The following is an 11596-nucleotide window of genomic DNA, read 5'->3' as shown; positions in this document are numbered from 1 at the left end:
AAACCGGCCATCTCATTGACTAGAGCTGTGCATATCGCTCTGCTTCTTGATACCTACGACGACAAGGTTGCGCGGACTGTACTTGTATTCAAACACGGGTTCAACCCACGCATGTTCAACTTCTTCCTGCTCCTTGAGCCACAAGTATCGATCTGTCACGACGACAGCTTCGACTACGCCAGCGCTGAAGGCCATCAAGCTCCACATGACGCTCAATTCTTTCTTTCTCTCAGCATAGCTGACTTCGTAATTCCTGATGTCTTCATCTGTCAAACCATCCATTTTTTCTCTTATGAACTCAGGATCAACCTGACAGAAAGAATTCTCTGTTGTGAGTTTCGCTAGCGCAGCTCGAACGTAGGAGACGAAATCGCTGTATGCAAATTTGCGCAATGTGCCTATAGTGAGGGGCGTGGTTGTACCGTCCGAAGATAGGCCAGGGCCACGACCGTTTGGAGGGGACCAGTTCACTTGCGAGGTGTGACCATTAGCTGAGACTGCGCTGCCAACAAGGCCTTGCTCGTCTAAAGGTGCCGAAACGACGCCACGATCTAGGAAGATGCGCTGGAGTAGAGCTCGATAAAAGTGGCGAGTGAAGAAGAGTTCTGAGTCGGCCACGCCCCAGTTGAAAGGTGCCTGCACAGCCATCATGCGGGCTGTGATGTTGAGACGTATACCCTTTGGTCGTTCAGGGTTGCCAGTATCTGCTTCCGAGCCGTCATCTGACCGTTCCAGAGGTGTATGTGGCAATGGGTAATTTGCGAGTTTCTCTGACATGGGAAATCCGTTTGGGTCAAACGCTTTGGAGGTAGACTCGAGGCGTGGATGATTAGGACGGAGTGTAGGGAGCTTATAAGTAGGAGGTCCAAGACGTTCCGTGACCAGATTGTAACAACACCCTACCATGGCTACTGCGGAAATATGTGGGTTGAGAAGCATGGAGCGTAGTCCGAAATGAACGAGATTGCCGCATGAGTGCAGCGAAATGACCATTGCGTTTACATCCTTTGGTTTGGGTACAACGTTCAAGTCAGTAGCTTCGGCGACCACGGCTGTTTCTGAGGTCACCGCCTCTTCGGGTACGCTAGAGCTGTCCAGTACTTGATCGATGACAGGTGTCAGATCACCACCCTTAATGATGTGTTCAACGTACTGTACGCTGCCATGGCCTTCATTGTATATTTGTAGAGTAGAAGTCTTGGTAGTCGGAACGGGATCTGAGGCGGCTTCCGAAACTGGATGCGGTGCGCAGCCATCTTCATCGCAGTTCACGCCGTTCTGGGGTAGTGAAGCTGCTACAGGATCTTGAGTAGCTGAAGCGGATGTTGCTTCCTGATCATGACCATTCGTGGCTGAGTTGTTCCCCTTGGTATTGGATGAGATGGATTCATAGAGCAAAGCCGTAGTCTCAGTGTCTTCGGTCTTGTTGCCCTTCTTCATTTTGCCCATTTTGGCGCGGTACTCCTTCTTGTTCCTCATAACAATGGGCTTGGCTACCAACTTGGCTAGGATGTCCATGTTTTTCGCGCCCTCTATATTGTGCTGTTTACTTTCCACAGCAACGATGTGCTTGGAGTAAGGTGAAGCAGCAAGCGCGCGCCCAAGATAGTTCTGACCAGAGCCGAAGTCGACAAGATGGGTAATGGGTTTCCTGTCAGACTGTGCTATCTCGGAGGTGAGTCTGTCAATGTAGCGCGCAAAGTTGTCAACCTCGTGCACCTTTTTCACTTTCATCCCGGTTGCGATGTGACGTGATATAGTAGCTTTCTGAGGCTCAATGCCCGAGTTTGGCGGAGGAAAGTCGCGAGCTAGCAGATGCTTTCGCACGGTGCGAATATAATCTAGCAGTTCCTCGGGAGGCGCAGATCCATCCCGCCAGGTGTTTTCGCTGGGTTCTCTCTTAACGTCGAACTGACTGAGGTCTTCCCTCATCAGTAGGTCCAAGATGTCCATGATATCTCGCGTCTTGAACCAGTCTCTCCATGACTGCGGCAAGACATGGGAGTAGAGATCAGGTGAGCGAGTGTAGAAGTCCAGTATGTGAACGCCTCCGCAGAGCGTCTGAAGTAGCCATGAGGAAGTAGTCAAATTGAGCAGCGACTCGACGTATTCCTCAGTATTAGTGAATTCGGCAGGAAGCGGAAGACTCGTTTCCGGACCCATGCTTTCATCCAGGGTCTTTTAGACGGATGGTGTGATTTCGTGAAATCGGCAGTCTTGGTGAGGGATGCGCCATCGGGAAGGCGTGGTGGAGTTGACTGTGCTGTGGGCGATATTTTTTGGGAAGGTGGGTCCGTGCCGAGGTGTTGTGGCGCGTCATCGCTCGTACTGGACAGCTTATCGACACGCTCCAACATCCTCACCCCAAGCTTCCACGCGCCCCTCTTGCTTCCTGGCCACATTCTGGAGGTGCAATTCGCGTCGCATAACCCAGGATGATGTCATCACAGACCGATGAGGATCCTTTCCTCCAGGTACAGGCGTAAGACGTCCCCGTTCGCGTTTAGGCATCTTCATTGACACTTGTCCCAGAGACGTGCTTTCCGCCCTCAACACCGCGCGCCCGCTATTCAAGTCGTATCTGCGTATTCGATCCTCGGCATCATCGGCAAACAGTCCCGAGCTCCGTGAAGCTCGCAGCGAACTTGAACAGACACTCCAAGACCTCAGCCAGGATCTCGAGGATCTAGTGGAGAGCGTCAAGGCCGTGGAGCATGACCCCTATCGCTTCGGTCTTGAGATTGACGAAGTCGAGCGCCGCAGAACACTAGTCAGGGATGTCGGCTCCGAGATTGAGCACATGCGCGAGGAACTGCAGGAGACGGTCCAACACGCGAAGAACAAAGGCAAGATCGCAGCCAATGGCGATGTTCTACCTGATCCAGATTCCTTCGAAGATGACGACAACTACGCGGCATTTGAGCAGGAAAGACAGATGGAGATGATGCATGAGCAGGACGAAGCCCTCGATGGCGTCTTCCGCACCGTCGGCAACCTCCGCCAACAAGCCGACGACATGGGCCGAGAGCTTGAAGAGCAGGGCGAACTACTTAGCGACGTCGACAATGTGGCAGACAGGGTGGGTGGCAAGCTGCAGACAGGCCTCAAGAAGGTTGGCTGGGTCATCAAGCAGAACGAAGGTAAGATAACTGGCTATCGCTAGACAGGCGTTGCTGACCTACCCCCCTAGACACATGGTCCAGTTGCTGCATCGGCGTGCTTATATTCGTCCTCATTCTCCTCCTCGTGCTGCTCTTGTTCCTATGAGCACGCAGAAATACCCACTCCAACCTGAGGCACACACGGAAGCCGCGTTCCCGAGCCCTGCCGCCGAAACATCAGCGCCGTTCATCATACACCCTTTGGTGCTGAAGGGACTGGTCGATCGCCAGGGATCAACATACCCGCAGTTTGTGATTTCGTTGAAGCGAGGATCATCTTCGCCGCTGCATAGCTGACGGACACGTGTAACGAAAGCATTAGCCTTCGTCGCAATCCTGCCTTAGCCCGGCTGTTGGCTTGCACTGCCGGTGCTACTGTGCGGCAACTTATCTGGGGTATCCATCCCTCATTAGCGCCCTTGCATGAATGCATTGCGTATGCAATGAGGGTGTTGCCCGACAACGAACACCCTACACCGCTTGCGCGATCGACTCGAACTTGTTCATAATGCGAAAAGCAACAGAGCAAGCGAGCCTTGTGGGGATGCGACATACAGCGGTTTGTCCCAAGTGCGCCATGGATCCACGAAGTCTCCATATTCCAATAACGACCTCCTCAGTGTCTGGTTGTTCACGAGGCTTTACTCGCCACGATGAACACACCGAAACTGAGGACAGAACTGGAAAGCAGGAACAGAACAGCCGCTCAACGCACATAGCGTTGCCTTTGAGACGCTGCATGTTTGGGATGTGCAGGCCCTATCCAAGAACCTTCCTGAGAACCATCATCGACATTGCTTCTTATTGAGCCATTCCATACCAATAAACTACCTTGACTAGGCATTGTCAGTATTCAATTGATGTTTTCACGATAACAAGTCTGCCTTCGCCTCGCTTGCGGATCGTCACTTCCGGATGACTAAATCAGACAGCAAAAACAGTCGACCTGAACAGCCGTCCGCCAAGCCCGAGTACGAGACGGCTCAAGTCAACACCAGAAGCTCGCGTCGAAAATCCACTCTCATTTTCATTACGCTCCTGCTTAACGCACTGTTCTGGAGTGCTCTCATTTGTTCTGTCACTTCACTGTATCAGATCATATCTGATCCGTGGGATGTAACAAACATCATACCTGTGGTCTTGAACTTAACTTCTGTATGTACTTGGATTTTTCTAATAAAGGCTAACATTGACTAAACTGCGCAGGCTCTCGCAACAATTGCATACACTTGTGTCCATACAATATTTTCTATCAAGCAGAGGATTTGGGAAGAACAATGGCGACACACGTCCGCCGTCAGAAAGACTTCCTATATTGCCATCCGTCTAGTGGTCTCGCTATGCGTTCTCTGGCTATTAACCTCTGGATGGAACATGGTTCTCGTCGCAAGGAGACCTATTTGTCTGCAACAGGCACCAGGTCTTCAAAGCTGGGAATCTGGTTCCACTTGCTTATGTGGACGTATTGGAACTACTTTCGCCGCCATTTCACTGTATGCTAAAGAAGTCAGAGAAACTGATGTCAAAGCTAACTAGTTAATCAGTATTGCCTCGTTTGTTCTGTTTGGCGTACTCGCCGTCGTCAACCGTCCTTTCGAAGCTCATTTGTTCAAGCACGGTTACCGAGAATCTGCAAACGCATGGCATCCGCCACACTCTTCTAATGGGTCATCAACCACAGGAGATCGCATATGTACGTGTGAGAAGGACGCCTGCCGCCGTCATGCCACGCCGACACGGAGGAGCAGCTCGTCAGGATCCAGAGTCTTTACTTCGCATCATGCCCCGCCACCTATACCCTCTGCTTTTATGGCCTCGTATCGTAAATCCTCTTTCGATACTGTACCTTCTGCATCACAGCCCTCTGCCAACCGTGGAACTTTGAACCGCCCGCCTCTTTCGTCGCGTTCAGCAAGCAAATGCGACTCCGGACCTCTGTTCACGCAGGCCCGGTATTCGGCATCTACATGGCGCGCCATTCATCCAGAGGGATCGCATCTCACACTAAATGCATCGCACCCGCGCCCTTATTCACGCGATCTTGATCTTCGTCATAGCATCCGACACTCACATTCCTCGATGTCCCTCACTCGTCCAAGTCGCCTGAGCTCTCTGAGCACTGTTTCACGAAGTGGCTCTAATGGTTCCAAGAGCCGGGATCACACCTTTGGAGTTCCTGATCACGGCGAAATAGCCAGTCCCAATGAGATCGCGTATGCTATCACAAAGGGAACACCCATACCTGGCACTGAACGTGTCAGAGGTCTTGACAGACACCACATCCGCACTGTCAGTGCCCCAAATCATACCTTCCCTTCTCAGCAGAAGCCTGGCTTCGTTTTCGACGCGATTGTCGTCACTCGAAAACCGGTACCGGTTCGACGATTGAGATCTGCGTACCGTGTGCGGACCTTAAGTACTTCCAATCCAGAAGTCGAAAGCTACATGGCTAGCCAAGGGCTTGGAGACTTCCAGCACCCTAACAACCGATCGGAATATACTGAATTGGGCATGAGTAGACGGATGACGTTTGAGGAAGTGAAAAATAAGCCCTTGCCGAAGATTGCCGTCTTCTAGCACCGGATTCAAACCAACCTTCGACTGCAACTCAACTATACGAAAATGATTAAACTGCAGACCATTGATAGTCCTACATACGCTCCTCCACAAACCGTTTATAGGTTGAAAATAAACAGAGCGCTCGCCAGCAGCAAAAGCTAGCGAACGTTCGCTCAGAGAGGTCCTGGCGGAATACAAACGGTGGGACGGGCTGTCTGTGCGTCTCCTTGGTCGCATCCCACGCGCATCACTGATCACTGCTGATGGGCTGCTGTTGGTCGCCCTTAGGATCAGCAGCGCCACCCGTCAGCTTACAGCGGATAGTGGGTGACTGACTTGCTATAAGGCGACCAAAGTACTCTTATTGGCTGTATGCGTAAACGTCAGCGATACATCTAGAATGTCGCGTGGGCGTGACTCGTCACCACCAACATTGACCGTCTACAATTGTTCTGGACTGGTAATTCCCGTCAGAAAATTCGGCTCCTGTTCACGGGACCAACTCTCTGGCCTTCACGCGCCAGCCGACTGGGATGCCCCGCCTCCTGACACATATCGGGAGAAGACATTATTCCAGCACTGGTCTCGTATGCTCGAAACCGTGTCACCTCTTAACAGATATGCACGCTCAAAAACGCGCAAGACGTGGGCATATTCATAAGGATCCGGTCTTGATCGCTATACAAGCTCGCGAATCGACCACACATTCAGCAAATTAGGGAAGAATCAGCTCAATATTGAACGAAATCTTTCCTAGCACGGGCTCACATACGACTTATTGCACCATCTGCTATACACGCATGTGACAACACCCATGGCTTTTAAGCCAGTGTGCTGAGTACAACCAACAACCAGTCAACAAAAATTCAACACTTGGCAGCTTATCTCACCTTTGCGAAGGCATCAGCGAGGTCTTCTACCATGAATCATCTATGGACTATACCCGGAAAAGGCATGCGCCACCAACTAGGGCGACTGGAAAGACTTCGAGAGTAGAGCTTCTGTGACACACATGATGAGAATAAAGAGGCTTGCTATACGTAACAAGGGCAAGTTAGATACAGTATGCTGAGGCTATCAGAATGTATGGGTACATGGCTTTCATGCTATAAAGCAGAGCTCGACTGCTGTCTAGAAATATCACAACATTACAGTCAAACAGACATTCAATCAAACATACTATCTTGTTCCAGTACCCAAACGCCAAAATGCAACTTACAGTCCTCGCCTCTCTTCTTGCCTCTGTGGCTATGACCGCCAGTGCCGCACCTTCCACCGGCATTGAGGCCCGTCAGGGAGTTCCCCGAGTCCGCGCCACTTGTAAGTGACAACATTGCGCAATACAAAACATACGGAACATGTATTGACGTTATACTCATTCCAGTCTACCGTGACCAAGAATGCGGTCGCGACGGCCGGCCTTATGCCGATGACTTCGTCCCACTCCAAAACACCACCGCCACCGGCCTGAGCACGTGCATGAATTTCCCCCCCTCGTTCAACTACCCTAGCACATTCTTTAACGAGACCATGCTCACGAGGACACGTAAGTTTTAGTTGCATGCTAACAAACTTTGGGTTCACATGAGCTAACCAATCGCGTGTAGTCCGTTTCTATGATCTTCCTTGCGAGCAACTTGCCGACGTCGGCAGTGGGCATCACATCGATATCGCCCCTGGCTTCACGGCTGGTTGCCTGAACCTGACACTGAAGTCTTATGTCACTTTGTAGATGCTATGGCTGACGAGGGGCCTGTTGGTGGACAGATCGAGGAAGGCTTTGTTATATGGTAATGCGATGTAGTGTGAGTCGGGTCCAACACTCCGGCTCGCATCACAACACATTCAGGACCTTGAAGGAATTTCCTACCCTCTTCTAGTCACTCATTTATAAGAATACAGAATCTGGAGCAATCCAACATCGAAGACTATGACACTATTTCCATGAGTTATTCATTATTAGTGTTCCCAGTATACTCGTAGGGAAGTCCTGATGAAGAAACTGTAGAAGGTGTGTAAGATTGCGTGGGGTCACAGGTAGACGGAACGTACTATATGCATGCAGTCACTTTGCACGTGAACGTATATGCATGCATGCGACCGGCTTACCTGCAAGATCGCATCGAAGCACCAGATCGAGATGTTTCCAGAGCCACGTCATTTCACGAACTGTTAAGACCGCGAGACTCAAAACTTGGGAACACGGGGCAAGCGGCATCACGAGCTTACGAACTTGGCATCAATGTAAGCAAAACGTACGTAGTGTGTCCTGCTTGGAGTCATCTCGCAACAAATACCTAGAGTTTGGCCTCAAGTCGGAGTCTACGGATGGGGAATTTGACATCACTTCTTCGTATACTCTCACTCACCAATAGGCACCAACGTAAGATTGTTCGTGTCATGTTACCCCTGGGGCAATGGAACAGCCTTAGAATGCTCTGGCCACCCCCTCAAAACATCGCAACAGTGACAAGTGTCCTACAAACAACCGACGTCGACTGGGCGATGTAAGCCACCAACCGCACGATCCGTGTCGCCTTTCATACTAGAGTTGGTGGAGCAATTCAATGCGTAATAGCAGCTTGGCTTGCTTTTGTTGGATGAGAGTACATCACGGAGACATATAAAGCAAGCATGGTACACCGTTCTCTTTCTCACCGCAGCATCTCATCTCATCTCCCTCTTTCCACATCCATCTATCCATTCATACCCCCAGCGACCGAATATCCAAACTTCAACATGCAGATCACCACTCTCATCACTCTGTTCGCCACTGCCATCGCCGTAAGCGCGACACCCGTCGAACTAGAGGAGAAGCGTCAGCTCGAAGGTGCTCCCCGCGTCTACGCCCGCTTCTTCCGCGACAACGGTTGCGGTCCCACCCCATGGGCTGAAGATACTGTCTTCTTGCAGTCCGAGACTGTGGGACTGGCTGGATGCCAGGATCTGACTGTTGGGCCTTTCGCCAGCACCAGCTTTGACATCAATAACTTCAGCAGGACTGGTATGTAATACTCTGTAATAACCAGGGGGCTATAAGAGCTTCGCTAATGAGGTGAATAGTGAGGTTCTTCAACTTACCTTGCTCTCAGCTCACTTCTACTACGAGCGGAAACTTTGTCGACATTGCTCCCGGCCAGGCTCCTAGCTGCAAGAATCTGGCTATCCGGTCCTGGGTAACCATCTAAATGGCATCCCGCGGTATGGCACTGGATCTATATTTGCTGCAAAGGTCAAAATATTACAATGGGTCCAAAGTATCTGGTCTAGTCGCGAAGATGGAGAGGTTGAGTGGTGTAAAGAGAAATGTGAGATGAGTCGGGTCCAACACTCCGGTCTCGTCTTGTGGGTGTTCTTTCATAGCCTTCGTGTCGCTCCTTTAGTCAGAATATAAGATTTGTGGGACGCCCCCGTGTATACTTCACAATATCTACTGTTGCAGCTTACGTGCACGCGAAATCTGATGCCAGCCTTTAGATACATTTTCGTAGAAGACCTCGTGAGTTTGCTGGCACGACATACGCAGTTTCGCAGAAGCGCAGTCGCATTGGGAGGTCTTGTAAGCACGGGGTCAGAGTCTAGCAACTTGACTATGTAGGTACAGAGACGGCAGTCGCTCTAGTATACACGTAGCGTGGACGTAGCAGCGGGCTAAAGATGGACCATCAGGCCATTAGTTGACTAGAAACCAACGCAACTTCCCTCTTGAGCTCTCGCAACGCGTCAACACTGCCAGACAAGAACTTGCGCATCCCTGTCCTCACCGGAAACTGGCCACGGGATCAGCAACAACACACCGACGAGAAAGAGCTTTTGCAGCACGAGCTCATATCAAAACTCTACTATCATAACTTATAGCCCATTTAGTAACGATCCAGATCCATACAGCATCATTTTCATTACTGAAACAATCATCTTGGGCGATGGCTTACTATCATGCGTCTGACCTCACCAAACTCTTCACGACAACAGATTTGGACGTGACCAGGGCGAGTAGAATATACTATTGGAGAGTTGATTCAGAGGATATGGCAAGAGATGATCCATAGAGCATGTCGCGTATAGACACAGCGGACCGATCCTACCGCCAGATGGGTATAAAGGAGGCCTGCTCTGGCATTCATGATTCTTTACCACTAAATCCATCGCAATCACATTCAAACACTTCCAATAATACAAGCCAAAAGAACCCAAAACATCATCGACATGCAGCTCATCACCATCGTTGCCTTTCTTGCGGCCGCCGCTAACGCCGCTCCTGGCACGCTGTCTCCACGGGCATCTGGAAGCGTGCGTGCACGTTTCTATAACGATGGCGGCTGCGGTAACAACGGCGCTGATATAGCTCAAGCTGAGTTGATCCTCACGTCAACCAATGTTACAGGCAAGGCAGGATGTCGGGACTTGACCATCGGGCCATACCCTGCTGTGTTCTTCGATCAGAGCACTCTGGATCCGAACACGAAGAGTAAGTCAATGCACAGCTTTATCCAGCCAGATGTTCACTGGGAGATTTTGCAATGATAGTTATGCTAATTTTTCGTCATCCAGTTCGCGTCTTGAATGTGCCCTGCTCTCAAGTTGCGGACAACTTGGACCAGACCCCTGGAAACAGGATTGACATTGGGCCACGGGACGCCATGACCGGATGCAAGTCCTTCACTGTGCTTTCCTACCTTACTTTGCCGTAGAGAAGTCATCCTCCCGGCAATTGCAAAAGTAGATGGTACGAGGCGAGGATGGCGATGTAGTAGATTGGGTCCAACACTCCAATCTACGTACGTGGGTGTTTGCAAGGTGTTCCTATTTGTTTCTCTTTGTTCGCTTTCACCAACTTTCTAGTCACTCGTTTATTTTAGAATTACGAAAACATCAGGTCATATGCCACTATCTCCTATGGCTCGTTGATATAATGCGGTGATTCTATCTACGCGCCACTTCCTTGCTAAGGTTAATCACCACGCACCTGTATCCACATTCCGATTGGAGTAAGCCTTTTTACAATCGCTCATTCCGAGCTCGGACAGTCACCTCGACCTGTGTCACAATTAGCGCACTAACTCCCGCGCGCTCTTTTACCACGCCTGTTCCCAGGTAGTAAAGTCTTCCCCAGACTCACCCCACTGCTCCTTCCACCCATCGCGCAACAAAGTCATTCAAGGAAACAACCACCAAAACGCCCAAGATGCATCTCATGAATCTTCTGCTCGCGTGCATCTTCGCCCTGTGCGTCATTGCCGCACCCACGGACTTCAAGCTACACTCTCCGCTCGCGATTCCTGTCCCCGGCTCTGCAACCTACGACGCCGACGTCGCTGCTGTCCTTGCCTACGTCCGTTCCCACAACTCTTCCCCCGTCCAGAGATCCGCCGCCGATGAGCCAATTACTAGATTATGCGGCATATATACTAGTACTCCAGTCTCCGATCCCATCTACCAGGAAATGCGCGAAGATGGATCGTTCAACTATCGCAGCTTCGATCTAGCTGCGGGCTCCACTATCGAGGGCATCCTTAACCGCCACTGCGGATTCTGCATGTACTTTGACGGTAAGTGTGTCCGTTTTTCTACTTGCAGTACCTGCGGCGCTCCCAGACTGCACGCTGATTGGCAAGGAATCAACTGACAAGTATTACAGAAGAAGGCGCTCTCATCATGTCCGTAGGACCCGATCAAGTGAATTGGGCGCATCCTACAACTGCCAAGACCTACATCTGCTGGCGTCCGCCGATGAGGGGTCACGAAGGTGGTAACCGAAGATGATCAGCGTCGAGGGCGTGCATGTCGATATCAAGTTCTCGATACTGCTTTGGACAGTGTGGTTACCAGTCACACGGATGTGGTCTTCCTTCTTCTTTTCCACAGAAGTGGAATGT

At 50.8% G+C, this 11596-nt stretch overlaps 5 protein-coding genes across 5 annotated transcripts; 4 read left to right on the top strand and 1 right to left on the bottom strand.

Annotated features, from left to right (window-relative positions):
* Positions 1 to 12: 12 nt before the first annotated feature.
* J4E88_004713 (uncharacterized protein) lies at positions 13 to 2163 on the bottom strand (the record flags this gene model as incomplete). Its single annotated transcript, XM_049398357.1, has 1 exon — positions 13 to 2163. The coding sequence occupies one exon, from the start codon at positions 2161 to 2163 to the stop codon at positions 13 to 15; it is 2151 nt and encodes a 716-aa protein (XP_049255918.1).
* A 272-nt stretch (positions 2164 to 2435) lies between these two features.
* J4E88_004712 (uncharacterized protein) lies at positions 2436 to 3267 on the top strand (the record flags this gene model as incomplete). Its single annotated transcript, XM_049398356.1, has 3 exons — positions 2436 to 2482; positions 2533 to 3140; positions 3191 to 3267. The coding sequence occupies 3 exons, from the start codon at positions 2436 to 2438 to the stop codon at positions 3265 to 3267; spliced, it is 732 nt and encodes a 243-aa protein (XP_049255917.1).
* Positions 3268 to 6928: 3661 nt separating this feature from the next.
* J4E88_004711 (uncharacterized protein) lies at positions 6929 to 7452 on the top strand (the record flags this gene model as incomplete). Its single annotated transcript, XM_049398355.1, has 3 exons — positions 6929 to 7040; positions 7105 to 7266; positions 7328 to 7452. 3 exons carry the CDS (start codon positions 6929 to 6931, stop codon positions 7450 to 7452), a joined length of 399 nt encoding a protein of 132 aa, XP_049255916.1.
* A 1007-nt stretch (positions 7453 to 8459) lies between these two features.
* On the top strand, positions 8460 to 8908 carry J4E88_004710 (uncharacterized protein; the record flags this gene model as incomplete). The annotated part of the gene is made up of 2 exons (XM_049398354.1): positions 8460 to 8724; positions 8784 to 8908. The coding sequence occupies 2 exons, from the start codon at positions 8460 to 8462 to the stop codon at positions 8906 to 8908; spliced, it is 390 nt and encodes a 129-aa protein (XP_049255915.1).
* A 1997-nt stretch (positions 8909 to 10905) lies between these two features.
* J4E88_004709 (uncharacterized protein) lies at positions 10906 to 11483 on the top strand (the record flags this gene model as incomplete). Its single annotated transcript, XM_049398353.1, has 3 exons — positions 10906 to 11056; positions 11141 to 11269; positions 11359 to 11483. The coding sequence occupies 3 exons, from the start codon at positions 10906 to 10908 to the stop codon at positions 11481 to 11483; spliced, it is 405 nt and encodes a 134-aa protein (XP_049255914.1).
* Between the last annotated feature and the right edge of the window lie 113 nt (positions 11484 to 11596).

Source organism: Alternaria novae-zelandiae, assembly GCF_023758075.1.
Source record: "Alternaria novae-zelandiae strain BMP 2774 chromosome Unknown scaffold_8, whole genome shotgun sequence".
Lineage (NCBI taxonomy): Eukaryota > Fungi > Ascomycota > Dothideomycetes > Pleosporales > Pleosporaceae > Alternaria > Alternaria novae-zelandiae.
This window is presented reverse-complemented; position numbering and strand designations above follow the sequence as displayed.